Genomic DNA, 17,943 nt, shown 5'->3' with positions numbered 1-17,943 from the left:
CTGAAGAACTATTTTGGCACCGAGCTAGTGTGTGATGGAGACTTGGAAGCATCACCTCCCTCAACACCTTGCAGCTTTTTCATATTCCACATACTAATCCATTTTTCAGTGCCCAGTTATCCTTTGTTAAACTTTCTAATTAATCCTGAGAATTTGTATGTAAAATTGTAACAGGGAAGAACCAATCTCACTCTGTATTAGGTCTGTTTCTTACTTTAGCCTTGGTGCTCTGTTGCCTGTGCTTAGTTATGCTGGCTCTGTGCCTTTTGTAAAAGAATGTTGCCTGTAGCCTGAAATATACAGGAGAGCCTATTTTCAAGGCTCTGACCTTTAAGAGTCTATTCATATGGAGATAAAAAGTTGCAGAACAGAGAATATTTGTTTTGTTGGAGGGTTACAGGAGCATGTGACCTGACCTAGGTGGACAGCTGCAAAGAGGTTTGTAACAACCAACCTGGCTCCTCCTTCATCTTGCCTTTAAAAGTGCTTTGCTGAAACCCTTGGAGGAGTTCAGGGTTTTGGGGGGCAGGAGCCACCTGTCTCCCTACATGGCCCCGCAATAAACTTTTCTCTGCTCCAAACGCCTACGTTTTGGTTTGCTTGGCCTCACTGTGCGTTGGGCACAGGAACTTGTTTTCAGTAACAAAATGTCTCAAGCTTTCAATCTAAATAACAATACAATCTGCAAAAAAAAAAAAAAAAAAAATAGCTGGTGTATATATTACCTTTTAAATCTTATTGAGTTTATATTTATTTTTAAATTATGTTACAAAATATAGTCAATCATCATTATTCAATTATTCCATATCTGCAAATTTGCCTATTTGCTCAGATTTATTTGTAAGCCCCCAAATCAATATTTGTAGCTCTTTTTGGATCATTTGAGTTTACGAACAAATGGCCAAAAATTCATTTGTAACAAGGCTCACACTCCCAGCTGAGGCTGAACAGCTGATATACTCTGCCTTCTTATTGCAGCTCTGCTGCAGAGATGACCAGAAGATGGAGTTGGCACTGTATTGAAGAAGCTTGGGTTCTGAGGCCAGTTGCAGGGTGTTGGAATCTCAGCTGTGGTACCTATTGCTGACATGGCCCCAGGCAAGTCACTTTTCACTTCTCCTTTGTAAATTAGGGAAAATAGAATCTTCCAGGATGAGATGTTTGCAGGATTTAAGATCGCAATCTCTATGAGATACATATGTATTTCCCCTTGAAATGTTGATTCCGCAATAGCTAATTCAGCGTTTGGGGCTTTATAGAACATAGTTATCACAAGAATTGAATGTATTAGTATGATAATAAATATTAAAACTATTTTTTTTAGAGATAAAAGGTCCAGTAGACTTTTTGTGAAATAGAAACTTGGTCAATTATTTTTTTTCCTGAGTCTGTAATTTAAAAATATGTGTGTATGTATGTTTACGTACGTTACAATGTTTATGTATTGATTGTGACATAATGAAAAAAATAAAATATTAAAACATTTGCTCTTATTCAGACAAAATGGCTATTTAACAAAATAAATATAAACACAAAAATAACCTTATAAATGATATGTATGAACTGATTTGGGCCATGTAGTCCAGAAAGAATAAAATACCCATAAAACACAAAGAATGATTTCTTAATGACAGGAGTTTCTGAGACCTTTGTCCCAGTCTTCTGTGGCACTGTAATTTGTATAAGTGATATTTCAGAATCTACAGGGAGCAAAACAGGTGTGACCGTTCCCCAGAGCACGGCAGCATCCTTATCCTTCTCTTACTTGTCCACTCCTATCACATCACTCATGGATCTTCCAAGCCCCAGCGGGCATGCGCGCGCACACATGCACACACACGCGCGCGCACACACACACACACACACACACACACACACACACAATCATACTGCGCAGGGTTCCAGGAAGAGGCTCCTCCAGAAGTGGGAGTGTTACTACCCCACCACCGTCCAGAGACCCTCGAGGCTGGCTGACCTCAGCCCTGGGTAGGTGAAGAAGGGCTGCTCCCAGGACCCCATCCAGGTTCCCTCCTCCCCCCACCTCCCTGAAAGACAGGCGCCCCCTCCTGCGGCGCAGGGTCCCGGAGTGAGGGACAACTATCTCAGTCCTGCTCAGAGCCCTCCGACCAGCGGGCCCGCCAAGACCCTGAAACTGGTTGGGCTCGGACCTGACGCCGGACTCTCCCCAGCCCGGCCTGGGCTTCTGCAGCAAGGAGGGCGACGTCCCCCGCGCCAAGGGACCCTGCGACGACGGGCCACCCTCCTATCCAGCAGGGTCCTCACTTACGATGGCCCGTGGAGGTCAGCAGGCCCAGCCCTGAGAGGAACAGCAAGAGAGACAGCATTGCGTGGCCAGCTGGCCTCGCCACCGGGGTTGACTGGAAACGGTGCAGCGAGCGTGTGGAGCCCTGCGATCTAGGTCCCGGCGGGGAGGGGCAGGGAGGGAGGGCAGAGCGGGCGGAGGGGCGGGGCAGGGAGGGGCTGGGGGGCTCGCCTGGGGGTGGGGGTGGGGCGGGTGGAGATGGTGGGGCTGGTGGGGGGAGGGTGAGTGGGGGGAGGGGTGGAAGTGTGGCTACGGCTCCGTGGACCCAGACTCCACCTGTGGCCAGGTGTATGCCCAGAAGCATAGGGGAGACTTCCTCCTGCCCAAGTGCGCTTTATTTTCAAAAATTTGACATTTTAAACGTATTCAGTGGTATCATAGGGTTATAAAACACCTTCTCTTCTGCATGTAACCCACTTGATGATGAAGTTCTTGGCAACATTAATAGTCCACGTCATAACTCTCTGGTACAATGGCTGAATGACTAGTGAAAGAAAATAGAAATTCACAATATCTTTAGTAGCAGGCGGTTTCCTACTTTAACTGTATCTACTGCCAGATTTCTGTTTTAAGTCTCAGATCAAAACACTCACGCAAAGGAACACAGACAGTAAAAAATAAAAAATCAACTATAATAGATTAACTGAAATATTCATTATAGGTAAGTTTGTTTCTTAGAAAACTAAGCAGTCCAAATAAAAAGCTAAACATTAAATGTATGTATTCATATATGAATATGTATTTATATATGAATATGTATTTATATGTATAAAGGTGTGCATTTTTTAGTTTTTTTTTATAGCAGGTTTTTATTAGTTATCTATTTTATACATAGTAGTGTATATATGTCAATCCCAATCTCCCAATTCATCCCTCCCTCCCCTGCCTTCCCCCCTTGGTGTCCATACGTTTGTTCTCTACATCTGTGTCTCTATTTCTGCCCTGCAAACGGTTCTTCTGTACCATTTTTCTGAATTCCACATATATGCGTTAATATACAATATTTGTTTTTCTTTCTGACTTGCTTCACTCTATGACAGTCTCTAGGTCCATCCACTTCTCTACCAATGAACCAACTTCGTTCCTTTTTGTGGCTAAGTACTATTCCATTGTATATATGTACCACCTCTTGTTTATCCATTCTTCTGTTGATGGGCATTTAGGTTGCTTCCATGACTTGGCTATTGTAAGTAGTGCTGTAATGAACACTGGTGTACATGTGTCTTTTTGAATTGTGGTTTTCTCTGGATATATGCCCAGTAGTGGGATTACTGGGTCATATGGTATTTTTCGTTTTTTAAGGAACCTCCATACTGTTTTCCATAGTGGCCATATCAATTTACAGCCAGCGGACTGTAACACTTGGGGGTGTGGGCCCACCAAGGACGATGGGGCCCTCCCGAGCCACCTTCCCCCTGCTGTCCCACCAACGGTGCAACAGGGTTCCCTTTTCTCCACACCTTCTCCAGCATTTGTTGTTTGTAGATTTTCTGATGATGCCCATCCTAACTGGTGTGAGGTGATACCTCATTGTAGTTTTGATTTGCATTTCTCTAATAATTAGTGATGTTGAGCAGCTTTTCATGTGCCTCTTGGCCATCTGTATGTCTTCTTTGGAGAAATGACTATTTAGGTCTTCTGCCCATTTTTTAATTGGGTTTTTTTTTTTTTTTAACATTGAGCTGCATGAGATGTTTATATATTTTGGAGATTAACCCTTTGTCTGTTGATTTGTTTGCAAATATTTTCTCCCATTCTGAGGTTGTCTTTTCATGTTGTTTATAGTTTCCTTTGCTGTGCAAAAGCTTTTAAGTTACATTAGGTCCCATTTGTTTATTTTTGTTTTTATTTGCATTACTCTAGGAGGTGGGTCAAAAAGGATCTTGCTGTGATTTATGTCAAAGAGTGTTCTTCCTATGTTTTCCTCTAAGAGTTTTACAGTGTCCGGTCTTACATTTAGGTCTTTAATGCATTTTGAGTTTATTTTTGTGTATGGTGTTAGGGAGTGTTCTAATTTCATTCTTTTACATATAGCTGTCCAGTTTCCCCAGCACACTTATTGAAGAGACTGTCTTTTCTCTGTTGTATATCCTTGCCTCTTTTGTTATAGATTAATTTTTATTATGGTAAAACACACATAACATAAAATTTACCATCCTATTTTTTAGTGTACAGTTTATTGCTATTAAGTATATTCAGTGTTGTACAAACATCACCAGCAACCATCTCCAAAACTCTTTATTTTGAAAAACTGAAACTCTATACCCATTAAACAATAACTCCTCATTCCTTCCTATCCCAAACCCTGGCAACCACCATTTTATTTTCTCTCTCTAGGAATTTGACTACTCTGGGTACCTCATGTTAGTGAACTCATACAGTATTTGTCTTTTGTGACTAGGTTATTTCATGTAACATAATGTCCTCAAGGTTCATTCATCTGCCTTGTAGCATGTGTCAGAATTTCCTGCCTTTTAAAGGCTAGATCATAAATATTCTATTGCATGTTTAAACCACATTTTGCTTTATCCATTCATCTGTTGATGTACACTTGTGTCGCTTCCATCTTTAGCTATTGTGAACAAAGGTGCAATGAACATTGGTGTACAAGTAGCTCTTGGAGAAACTGCTTTTGATTATTTCGGCTATATACCCGGAATATTACAAATAAAAAGGCAACCAAAAAATGGGAGAATTTGCAAATCATATACCTGATAAGAGATGAATATACAGAATATGTAGAGAACTCCTAAAATTCAACAACAACAAAACCCCAAACAATCTGATTCAAAAATGGCCAAAGGACTTGAATAGACATTTCTCCAAAGAAGATATACGAATGGAATATAAGCACATGAAAAGATGCTCATTAATCATTACGAAAATGCAAATAAAAACCATGATAAGCTACAACCTCATACCAATTAAGATGTCAGAAAGCATATATATATATATATGCATAGTTATATATATGATATATATAGTTACATACATAAAACTTCTCTCTATAAATGAATATTTAGGTTATATCTATATGTATATATATCTAAGTATATATATTTGAAATATATTCCTTCTGGAAGCCCAAGTAATTTGTGTTGTATTCCTGGCTTCAACCCAAATGTGTATTCACCATAACTATGATATTTCCTCTTGGTCTTGCAGAAAGTGATTAAATGGAAGTTCTTGGGCGTGTGGTCTGTGAGTTTGTGTTATGGTCCACTCTAAGAAAAGTTAGTCTTCTACTAAGTCTCCCATGTCTAGCCCTCTGCTTGCACAATTTTTAGTGTGAGTTAAAAGCAACAACAGCAAAAAGTCTTTTTCAAACCTTGCCAAATATTAATACATTTTAATGCAGTTTAACTTCATTATGAAGGCAGAGAAAACCAATCTTCATGAAGCATTATTTTCTTTCCATTCTGCTTTCTAAGAAACAAACTTCAATGTAAAAGAGGATTTTAAAGGAATTTATACCTTTATTTACTTAACCTGTGGCATGTGAAAAAGATAACTCACATCTTTCCTTTAGGCAAACTTATTTGCAAATATGAATTAAAGAGAAAATCACATTCTAATGTTTGAAACTTGGAAAAAGATACATTACAGAAAAAAATCATTATCCTATAAATAAGCAGACTTGCACTGTAAAATTGCCCATGAAAATAAAAAACATCTTATTTCCTTCATTCAAAATTAGACCTACATATATATTGGTCAGTTGGTTTTCAACAAAGGTGCAAAGGCATTTTGATGAAGATACGCTAGTTCTTTCAACAAATGGTGCTGGACCATTTGGCATACATATGCAAAAATACAAACCTTATCACATACTTCACACCTTACTCTAAATTTACTTCAAATTTGACACAAAAATTATCTTAAAATGGATCATAGATCTAAATGTGAAATGCAAAGCTATAAATCTTCAAGAAGAAAGCACAGGAGAAAATCTGAGTGACCTTGGGTTTGGTGGTGAGTTTTTAAATATAACAACAAAAGCATAATCCAAGAAGGAAAATAATGATAAAATTAAAAACTTTTCCTCAGCAAAAGACACTGTGGTTAGAATGAAAATATGACACATATCTGAAGAAAACATTTGCAATTTTTATATCTGATAAAGGCCTTATCTGCAGGATATATAGACAGGTGTGTGTATGTACGTGTTGTACACATATATTGAATTTATATATCCATCTATTGTGAGGATCTAGACGCAATGAAATACAAGAAGCAAGGAGCACACCTAGCATCTAGATCTGTTTCTAATGTTGTTCTCCAATAAAAGAAACCAAGAATCCTTGTAGAAATCCCTGCTTCTAGGCCTGTGGCCAGGAATATACAAGATGATTCTGGAACATCTTATAGAACCCAAAAGTGAAGAGCTGCTCAGAAAACAAAAACATATGGGGTACGTTTAGTTGCTTCCTTTTATAGATTTTAGTATAAAAAGGGAGAAAAATAATCTTACAGGTGTTTTCATGTTTCCTGGAAATACCTGACAAACACTACTTCCTCCAGGTAATCAAGGTTGATATTAAGTTATCAGTTGGTAGTATTTGCTTTTGATATCGATGTGATGAGAATGACGTTCCACCTCTGTGATCTTCCTACCTAAACCCCATAGCCCCAGCCTAATGCATGATGGAAATAAATATATGGCTACAAGATGATTTTTTCCATCTGATGAAAATTATGTTTTCAGTGGCTCCAGTATATACACTTATAGAATAAACAAAGATGGAGGGCCGAATGGTACACATCCCAGGCCTGGTGGGAGAGTTTATAAAGGAACAGTCATTAACGCTGGGTGCAGCAGAAATTTTTGGATGTGAAGATGTATTGAGCATGTACTTTACTCACGTTCCCTCTACGATATTACCTGTCAGGACTTTCTTTGAATTCTCTTTTTCTCTTTTCCTCTGTAAAGGCTCGTGATAGGCCAATTAAGTCACTTCCTCTTTCAGGGAATATGATCCATCACTTCCCTGAACGATATGCATGTAATGTGTGTGCAATTGAGCGTGTCTTCATAAAATGGACTAGTAATGATAGCTTTCAAAGAAAATGTAACTTTGAAGCTGAAATCCTCATTCGTGATGTTACATTTCGGGATTAATATGAGGGTTTCTTACCTTCAATGAGTTAAATGTTAGGTCATCAGAAGAGAAGATGCACAAATGTAAGAAAATAGTCTGCACAGATGTGTAAGAAACAGTATCTGATTTCAAAGGAATTCTGTAGAGATTTTTTAACAGTATTTGAGACTACTAAAGAGATAGAAATATTATGAGGTTCAAGGGTTTATTAGTGACATGTTTAACACAAATTCTAAATTGGAAAAAAAAGGTTTCCCCAAAGGAAACAAAGACTCATACTTAATTTAGATCCAACTAGAAAGGAACTTAAAATGATACACCAAATATATTCTTCTCTGACATATTAAGTCCCTAGTACAGTGTGGAATATTCATCAGGAGAACAGTTTTGGAGCAGTCAAAATTTTGACTTGCCTTAATATACTAACAATGAACTACTGGGAAAACAAAATGGTTAAAATGCCGTTTACCTTAGATTCAAAATAGCACATATTTAATAATAAATGTAACAAATGTTATGCAATTATGAATTTATGACACTGGTTAATGACCAGCACAATTTAAAATAATAAATTATTTGTAAAATCATATTTACCCCTCATATTCTGCACTCTCTTTGTTGCATGATTTTCTTATTTCATTTTGCTTCATGATCATAATGGTGAAAATTATGAAAAAGGGCAGAACAATGTAGAAACTCAAAATAAGCCAGTTCTGATGTGCATTGTAGCCTTTTTTAGTAAAAATTGTAACTAGAAATGAAACATAGAACATTTGAATAAATTTATATTTATTTCACTTTAATCATATGTGTACATATAAAATCATATACCTAATCGAAAGTTTAATACCTTGCAAACTCTTATAGGAGAAAACAAAAGGACATTTAAGCTCATAGCCAAAACTTCAATGGTACATTTTTCATAGATTTACTAGTCATCTTTTATGCATATTTGTTTAATTATTACGATACTGTATACATATTTTGAAGTCTGCTTATTACGTGCTGCTTATTTATGGCATCATATTTTAAAAGGTGATATATTAATAGGGCTTAAGTTAAAAATTTAGCAAAATACTGTGAAAAACCGCCATCCCCCTCCCTCGCCAAGTCACATAGCTTCTCTCCTTGGAGGAAACCATTTTGAAATGACTCATGTTTCTCCATCTAGTATTTATATTTTATATGTATGAATAAAATCCATATCTATACCTATCCTGGTATCTGTATCTACCTATATGTAAAGTGTGTGTTGTGTGTATTTTTCCCCTCTCGTTGACGTTCAACGACATATTTATGCCCTTTCGTTATTTCTTACACCTAAAAACTTGAAGTATTACGCAATTCAGAAAAGTACACAGTAAATAAATATGTTAACAAAGAATTAGAAAAATCATCCAGATCTCAAAACATACCCTGTTAGACTCCCCAAAGCATCCTCCGGACATTTTCTAATCATCATTCCTCTCCAAAGGTTACATGTGTATTGATCTCTTCCATTATTTATTTAGTAAATTTTTTACTGAACTATAACATAATAACAGAAATGCATGCATGCCATAATTTTACAGCTCAAAGGTTTAACAACAAAATAGTGTGACTTTTGTCTTAGATGTCATTTAAATTTTGCTGTTTTAACAGCTTTACTGAGTTATTTTAGACACATAATACATGCACCTATTTGAGATGTACAATTTTACAGGTTTTATTATATGTATATATCTATAAAACCACCACATCAGTCAAAAGACAGTTGACCCTTAAACAATGCAGGGGTCAGGGGAATCCACTCTGAGCAGTCTAAATCCATGTTTAACTTTAGCGTTGGTCCTGCATATTCTAGGTCCCTTCTTAGCCCAGGTTCCACCATATTCGCAGTTGCCCTTCCGTGGATTCAATCAACCTCAGATGCTGTAGTACTGTAGTATTTATTGAAAAAAATCTGTGTATGAGTGGATCCGTGCAGTTCAAATCCACGTACTCCCAGGCTCAACTGTCGTGAATATATCCATCATCCACAAAAGTTTCTACTTGCCTATATATGGTGCTGCCGTGATGCCACTCCCCCAAACAAGCAACCACTGATTTGATCTGCATTCTCTCCCTATCAATTAGTTTGTGTGTTCTACAATTTAATACAGAGTCAGACAGTCTGTATTCATTTTAGTCTTGCTTCTTTCACACAGCATAAATGTTGACATCCATCCATGTTGGTACTTTTAACAATAGCTTGTTCCTTTTTACTGTTCAATATATGCTATTGTTTGGATATACCACACGTCCTTGATCCATCACCTGTTGATTTGTATTTGGGTTGTTTCCAAATTTTATCTATTACATCTAAAGCTGTTATGAACATTTGTATACAAAGTTTGGTATGGGAGAAGGCATTGTATTCTCTTGGGTAAATAAAATAGTAAAGTGACTAGATTACATGGTAGGTAAAAGTTTACCATTTTAAGAAGCTGAAACTGTACAATTTTACATTTCAACAGTAGTGTATGAGACACTATCCTCACATATTGGCAAAACTTCATGTGGTTAGTCCTTTAAATTTAAACGAAATTTAAAGGAATGTTATGGTATCTAATTGTGATTTTAATTTGCATTTCCTTGATGAACAATGATGTTGGGCATCTTTACTTGTGCTTATTTGCCAATCCATATATCTTCTTTGGTAAAGTGTCTAAGTGTTTTGCCCATTTTTAGAAGGCTGTTGGTTTTTCATTATTAAGTTTCAAAGATTATATATTCTGAATATAAAATTTTTACATATTCTGAATATAAATACTTTATTAGGTATACACCTAACAGTGACTTTTGAAGAGCAAAAGCTTTTAATTTTGATGATGTCCAAGTTTTCACCTTTTCTCCTTGGATTGTGCTTTTGGTGTCATATGTAAAAAAAATCCTTATTTAATCCAAATTCACTAAGGTTTTCTCATATATTTTCTTCTTGAAGTTTTATACATTCAGGCTTCACTTTTTTTTTTTTTTTTTTTGCAGTACGCGGGCCTCTCACTGTTGTGGCCTCTCCCATTGCGCAGCACAGGCTCCAAACGCGCAGGCTAAGCGGCCGTGGCTCACGGGCCCAGCCACTCCGCAGCATGTGGGATCTTCCCGGACCGGGGCACGAACCCGAGTCCCCTGAATCGGCAGGCAGACTCTCAACCACTGCACCACCCAGGGAAGCCCTAGGCTTCACATTTTGATCTGTGATCCAGTTTGAGTGAATTTTTGTATATGATTTCAGATCATGTACAAAATGTACAAAATTCCTTTTTTTTTTTTTTTACATGTGGGTACGTAATGGTTCCAGCACCTTTTGTTGAAAAGACTACCCTTTATTCACTGAGTTGCTTTGCACTTTTATGGAAAATCAGTTTTCCATGTATCTGTGGGTCTATTTCCAGTTCTTTATTCTGTTTCATTGATCTATATGTCTATGTTAATATCAGTGCTACACTGTGTTGATTATTGTAGGTTTATAGAAAGTTTTGAAATTGGGTGGTATACTTTCTCCAACATCACTCTTTTCAAAGTTATTTGGACAACTCTAGGTCCTTTGAAATTCTATATAAAGCTTATAGCCAGCTTGTCAATTTCTGCAAATGAACCAGCTGGATGATTTTTACAGGGATTTTCTTGAATGTATAGATAAATTTGCAGAGAACCGTCCATTTAACAATAGACTTCCAATCTATGAACATCATTGTCTCTCCATTTATATAAATTTTCTATAATTTACATCAGCAATGGTTTGAAATTTTCAGTGTACAAATCATGTAATTTTTCACTAAATTTATTTCTAAGTATTTTACTTTTTATGCTGTGGTGAATAAAATTGGTTTCTTAATGTCATTGTTGGATTGTCTCCTCTTAGTTTATAGGAATATAATTGCTTTTTGTACATTGATCTCATATTCTTCAACCTTACTAAATTTTTTGTGGATTCCTTAGGATTTTCTGCATATAGGATCATATTATCTATACATAAAGACTGATTTTCTTTTTCCTTTTCAATCTGTATGCTTTTTGAGCTTTTTTTTTTTTTTTTGGTCTTTTTATACTGACTAGACTCTGATATAATACTGAGCGGAAATAACCTGTAGCCCCAGGTGAATGCATAGGCAGCCAGCCTGCCCCCTCTCCTGCCAGCCACAGCTGTTTGTAGGCACAGTCCGGTCCTGCCTTCTGTCACTGGCCAAGACCACCATGGCTGCCTGTTTGTTGATAGCCCCTCCATCCATGCACTGGCATGCTCCCAGCCTGATTCCTGTCACTGGCTTCTACTGCAGTGTGCATGCCAGTGGGGAGAGTGTCCAGCCACAGGAGAGCACACTGACATCCATGGACCCTGCAGCTGTTATCAGATCCAGATCAGGCTCAGCCTCTGTCATTGGCCGGTACCCATGCCCACCTGTAACTAGCCCCGCCCCCCAGCTATGCACCTGCACACCCCCAGCCAGATCCCCATCACTGACCTCCACAGCAGTGCACTCTTTTCCAGGGGCTAAGAGTACAGCCACAGGAGAGGAGCATACTGTAGCTGTTTGTTGGATCCAGATCAGGCTCTGCCTTCTGACACTGGTTGGCATCACTGTGCCTACCTGTAGTTAGCCCATCGGTGTGCACCCCGAGCCTGACCACCCCCCATCACTGGTCTCCCTGCAGCATGCATACCCCAAGGTAGAGCTTGAAGCAGTAGGAAAGCACACTGACACTCAGGAACACTGCAGTGGCCAGTGAGCCTATAGCTGGTTCCAGCTCATCGCTTCAAGCATGTCTGCACCTGACCTCTGCCACCACACGGGCATCTGCAGTTGGGCCCCACGGCCAAGTGTGTGCATGCAGCCACCACTGCTGCCTGGCCTTGTCCTTAGCTACTGATCCTGGAGGTCCTGCTTCGAGCCCAACAGTCCTTGCGGCCACTATGGACCCACGAAGTGCTCACAAGGACCACGCATTTGACAATATGGACCTCAATGGCCTGAGACGAAGAGACATTACATCCCTTTGGGCCTGGTACCACCAGGTGCTCCTGCATTTGGCGCCCTGCACCAGTTGTCCCAGGGTCACAGCACAATCAAGTATGCCTCCATCCACAGGTGAAAGGCTTCCCTTAGGAAATCGTTTACAAAGTCTGGAAGGGGTGACTGTATCTCCAAATGTATGGACATCTACGCAAGCCTGCAGGAATCATGAAAAATCAGGGAAAGAGGTCTCCACCAAAGGAATACAGGACATTTACCATGACTGGCCCCAAAGGAATGGAGATCTAGGTATTGCTCAACAAAGAATTCAACGTAATCGTTCTAGAGATGCTCAGAGAACTACAAGAGAGCCCAGATAAGCACTTTAACATTGCTCATTTTTAAACTGGGTTGTTAATTTTCATACTGTTGAGTTTCAAGAGTGCTTGGTATATTTTGAATACCAGTCCTATATCAGATATATGTTTTGCAAAGATGTTCTCCCAGTTTCTGGCTTGTTTTTTTCATTCTCTGACTCTTTGTACAGAACAGAACTTTTACGTTTTAATCAAGTGCAAGTTACCAATTTTTTCTTTTATGGATCATCTTCATGCTGCTGTATCTGAAATGTCATTCTCTAAGGGCACTTAGATTTTCTTCTGTTATCTTCTAGGAGATGCATACTTTTGTATTTTGTATTAGGACTGTGATCCTAATATTTGAAAGTTATGAGGTCTGTGCCTAGAATAATTCTTCTGCTTATGGATGTCCAGGTGTTCCAGCAAAATTATACAAACACAAAAATAATTTTATAAATGGACATGTATGAATTGATTTGGGCCATGTAGTCCAGTAAGAATAAAATACCCATAAAATACAACTTGCATTATCTTTTATTTGTTTTTTTGGTTTAATTGCCGTGACTACGACTTCCAATACTATGTTGAATAAAAGTGGTGGGCGTGGACATCCTTGTCTTTTTCCTGTTCTTAGAGGAAAAGCTTTCAGCTTTTAACCATTGAGTATGATGGTAGCTCTGGGTTTCCCATATATGGGTTCTACTATGTTGAGGTATAGCCCCTCTATACCCACTTTGTTGAGAGTTTTTATCATAAATGGATGTTGAATCAATGAACAGCCACTTGCTGTTCATGGAAAAAAGAGAAAGTATAAACCTGTACTTCATCACTCAAAATGTGATTTACTGTTATTTCCTAATAAATGTGTATACTTATATTTTGTCATATGTTTTTGTCTAAATTTCATTCAGAATAAACACTTTATCCTACAATTGTTTTTTAATAACCTACAAAGTTTTTAATAGCACGGGATGCAAACAATTTACATAGTGTTCATTCGTCCATATTTGAATTTGTTTTGCATTCATGCTATGACATTTATTGAAACTTAAGAGTACCATATTCTATCTTAGTAACTGAGATGATCAAAACTGGGTTTCTCTGAGGAAACCACATTACAAATATTATTTAACACTAATTTAATGAAAGCCACTATTCAAGGTAACTCTATTAATTACTCAGGACATCATGAAAGATTTGACTCGGCAGTATATTTCTTTAATTATTTCATAAAGCATTCTATTTTTTTTTTAAAGTTTAATTTCTACTCACCAGATTTATGATCATTTCCATCATCAATACTTCCTCCCGGTGAACCAATTTGTAATTCACAATCTGGAGGCCTATACCCAGGAAAGCAATGACAATTGCCTAAATTATTACATATCTGAAACAGAAAAACATATAATCACTATAAATCATGGTAGTCTTTATATGTCATATAGAAATACATTCAGAAGAACAAAATCACTGTTTTTCTGAGTTTATTAAGACTACATAATGTGAGAAATAGGTTAGAAAAAGTAGTGAAAAATTTGGCAGTATACTAACAGTTAATGCCAGAATCACTACCCTGCCTGATAGTATGTTCCTGGCCTTTAATTTTCTTTTTTTTTTTTTTTTTTTTTTTTTTTTTTTGCGGTACGCGGGCCTCTCACTGTTGTGGCCTCTCCCGTTGTGGAGCACAGGCTCCGGACGCGCAGGCCCAGCGGCCATGGCCCACGGGCACAGCCGCTCCGCGGCATGTGGGATCCTCCCGGACCGGGGCACGAACCCGTGTCCCCTGCATCGGCAGGTGGACTCCCAACCGCTGCGCCACCAGGGAAGCCCCTGGCCTTTAATTTATACACAAAAATATCGTGATAGAATTGCCATCAATTGACTTGGCCACTTTAATTTATTATCCTAGCCCTTTCTTTCAAAACTTAATACTGTTGATCAACCATTTGTATTTCATTTTTATGTAAAAAATTTTCCAATATAAGAAAAAAAAAACATAGATGCCAAAAATAATTAAAAACGATAGAAAAAAAACTTTATGATAAGTTTGAATTGCTAGCAGTTTATATTCAGTGCAGTTTCCATGTTATTTATGCTTTTACATTTCAATAGCTTAGTGTTAATTTTCTTTCTTGAGTAAAATTTTGTAAAATTCAAACAATTAAAATGCACAAAATTAAATGTGTCTTCACCCACTAATTAAGTCCCTCTCCACTGCTAAGCATATTCTGTGTTATGTGTATTCACAGATAAACATGTACATCCACACCCACAAACACACATTAACACTCATTCCCAGGTTTTTGCCAAACAAATATCACTAATGTTATGTTATGAACGTATTCCCATACCTGAAGGTATAAATATAGCACTGGCACATTTAAAAAATAGATGTAATATTCAAAGATATGGATATTTCCTATAATTCTGCTACAGATATTGTGTCCTGCTCATGTACACTGACAGTGCTAAATTGTTGTGTTTAACAATTATTGAAATTTTAAATCTCTTTTCCCTACATATCAAAAGGGATTTCAATAAAATGAGTTTGAATTATAATCTTGAATTCCATAAAGTGTTCTTCTATTGTACATATCAATACCTCTGTTTTTTGATATTTAGTGCACAGGTGATAAATATTTTAATATAAAGTTTTGAAATTAGGACTACAGTATCATTTATTAATTACCTCAAACCTAATCCAAAATTTTTCCCCTGTACTGAATTAATTTACAATTATCTAAGCAACATAAAGCAACAGAGGTTACCATCATTGCATTTTGACTAACTTAATGAAAGAAAAAGATGGCCAGCTAGAGCAGAAGCAATAACCAAATAAATAATATTATTAAATTTTATATTATTAAATTTTATTAAATGAAGAATGACATGCTATTTCAGACTGGATGTGTAATTTGACTTCCTAGTAGAAAAAGTGAAATGAAAAACACATACCTTAGACACTTGTCAGCAATACTTCTAAGCTCAGAAAACAAAGAAAAGTAATCTCACAACATTCGGCACAAGGTAAAAGGAATTAAACTAGCATCACGTTTCTCTCTGGCAGGACTGAAAGCAATAGGACAGTCCAACAGAGCTTACAAAGTTTTGGGAGAATGGAATTAAAATTTAATAGCCCTGTGACAACAGAGGGATTTTTAATGTGGAAAGGCAACATTTTTCCATTGTTGATACATGGGACCTCCTCTAAATGAATACCTCCCACATACATTTTTCTTTACTTTTTGAAAAAAGTGGTATTCCAGTACCCTACTCCTCCCATTAAAGTAGACGGACAATGTCATGTTAGAAAGAACATTTATCTAGAATATCAAATCTAAATAGATTATAATTTCCCTGTAACATAAATTTTAGAAAAAATTAACATAATGCATAGAATATCTCAGGAACATCAAAGTCAAAGTAGCTACATTTTGGATGTGGTTTTTTTTTTTTTCTAAAACTTTGTATTGTAAAATAAGATGTACAAAAACCTGGTCTTACTGTCGTGCTCATTTCATAATGTATAAAAATATCAAATCACTGTGCTGTACACCTGAAACTAATATACACCTGAAACTAATATAATATTGCATGTTAATTATTACTAAATAAAATGTATCAATAATCTATAACTTTGGTTTGAGATTTTATAAAAAATATTAAGGCTGAAGGCTTCAAAACAGATAATTGAACAAAGGAAACCAAAAGATCAGACCAATAATTATAAGTATAGAAAATAAAAGACAAAACATGAAAATGTAGCTATCCTTTTTGTTTACAGCTCATAGAAAGTTAAAGACAATGCAGCAGCACTTTATATTTTCTAAAACCAATCAATTAAAAATTATGAAATTGAATACTGATAAATTTGGTTAATTTGGGATCATTCATATAATGTTGACTAAATCATACACTAATTTTCTTTTAGGAAAATAGTAACACAGAGACCAAAATTATACATTTTAAGAAGTAAAAATTAAATATAAAAGTAACTACAAATCTGTATTACCAGATTAAAACAGATAAGCAATTGAGGAGAAATAAAATATTTTTTGCAGGAGGATATATTTTCTATCAGAAACCTCTTCATAAGAACATCAGAAATTCTCTAATATGTTTTTTAAGTATACCTTCTGTAAAATATTATATAGCCATAAGTTTTAATTATGCAGAGTATGAGGGAGAACAAATATGTTCACAATATAAGTAAAATATGCATTTATTTGCATGAGAAAATAATAAGTGTTTTTTATTTGAACATGTTACCAATTCATAAGTTGTGAGTGCTTACAATAAATTCAGTACACACATAGTACAATTCACTTAATAGTGTTTGGATTGGTTAGAAATCAGCTGATTTTCTTTATATTAGTTAGCTATTCTTAGGCCAGGTCTGTTTAAAAGCAACCTAGGTTTTCAATTCTCCCAAACAGTATAGATTTTGACTTTGAAATACCCACAAAAATAACATGAAATTTAGAACTACGAAAACAAACGTAACTTACCCCATTTCCTCTGCATTTTGTAGTGGCATTACAATTATACCCCATTAAAGGAACTTCTTTGCAGGTTTTATTTATACAATACTAAAACAGAACAAACAATACTTCATAATTATTCACAAATTTGATGTGAAGAAAGAATTAACTATTTGCTATATACGTACAAAAGATACTCTTGTTGAGACTTTTTATTATGTATTACTCTGATATTGGTACAAAGATTCTGGCATTCCAATACAAAAATAAACAATAATAACTTTAAGAAAACCCCCCTGAGAGTGCTTGCCTTAACATAGTTTATGTAATAATGTCATATAATTTTGGTTTTGATACTTACAATTGGGAATTGAATTGAGAATCACCATCAGGGGAGTTAATGTTCTGTTATGAATAATTGGTTAGATTAATATTAATGATTTGTCCCCTCAAAAACTGAAACTGGAACATAATTTATTAATTTAGTTTGGGTTTTAAATATAAATTAATATTTTGGATTATAAATTATCATGAATCCTTGTTATAATATTGATCTGAATAATCCAGCAAGAGAAATATTTTAACTTAATTTGGATCCACTGCAAAACCCTTCTTACGTCAAAGTGGGTAATCCAGTGGTAAATTACTCACTTTTTCCCTCATTTACCTTTTTCTGTTTTTTAAACTAGGCTCCTAGCTTATGTTCTT

The 17,943-nt window shown here is 36.4% G+C and overlaps 1 protein-coding gene across 1 annotated transcript in view; it reads right to left on the bottom strand.

Annotated features, from left to right (window-relative positions):
• Positions 1-2,764: 2,764 nt before the first annotated feature.
• Positions 2,765-17,943, bottom strand: part of LOC309977539 (disintegrin and metalloproteinase domain-containing protein 18-like) — a gene marked incomplete at both ends in the record, with an annotated part of 77,096 nt that continues 61,917 nt past the window's right edge. The window contains 4 exons of the mRNA XM_082863660.1: positions 2,765-2,807; positions 8,017-8,173; positions 14,027-14,141; positions 17,263-17,343. Of these exons, the coding sequence (XP_082719786.1) occupies positions 2,765-2,807; positions 8,017-8,173; positions 14,027-14,141; positions 17,263-17,343 (396 nt within the window). The remainder of the gene's footprint in view (positions 2,808-8,016; positions 8,174-14,026; positions 14,142-17,262; positions 17,344-17,943) is intronic.

This window comes from Leucopleurus acutus, assembly GCF_964270905.1.
Source record: "Leucopleurus acutus genome assembly, chromosome: 21".
NCBI classification, from domain to species: domain Eukaryota; kingdom Metazoa; phylum Chordata; class Mammalia; order Artiodactyla; family Delphinidae; genus Leucopleurus; species Leucopleurus acutus.
Note: the sequence above shows the minus strand (reverse complement) of the source record. Positions and strands in the feature narration are given on the sequence as shown.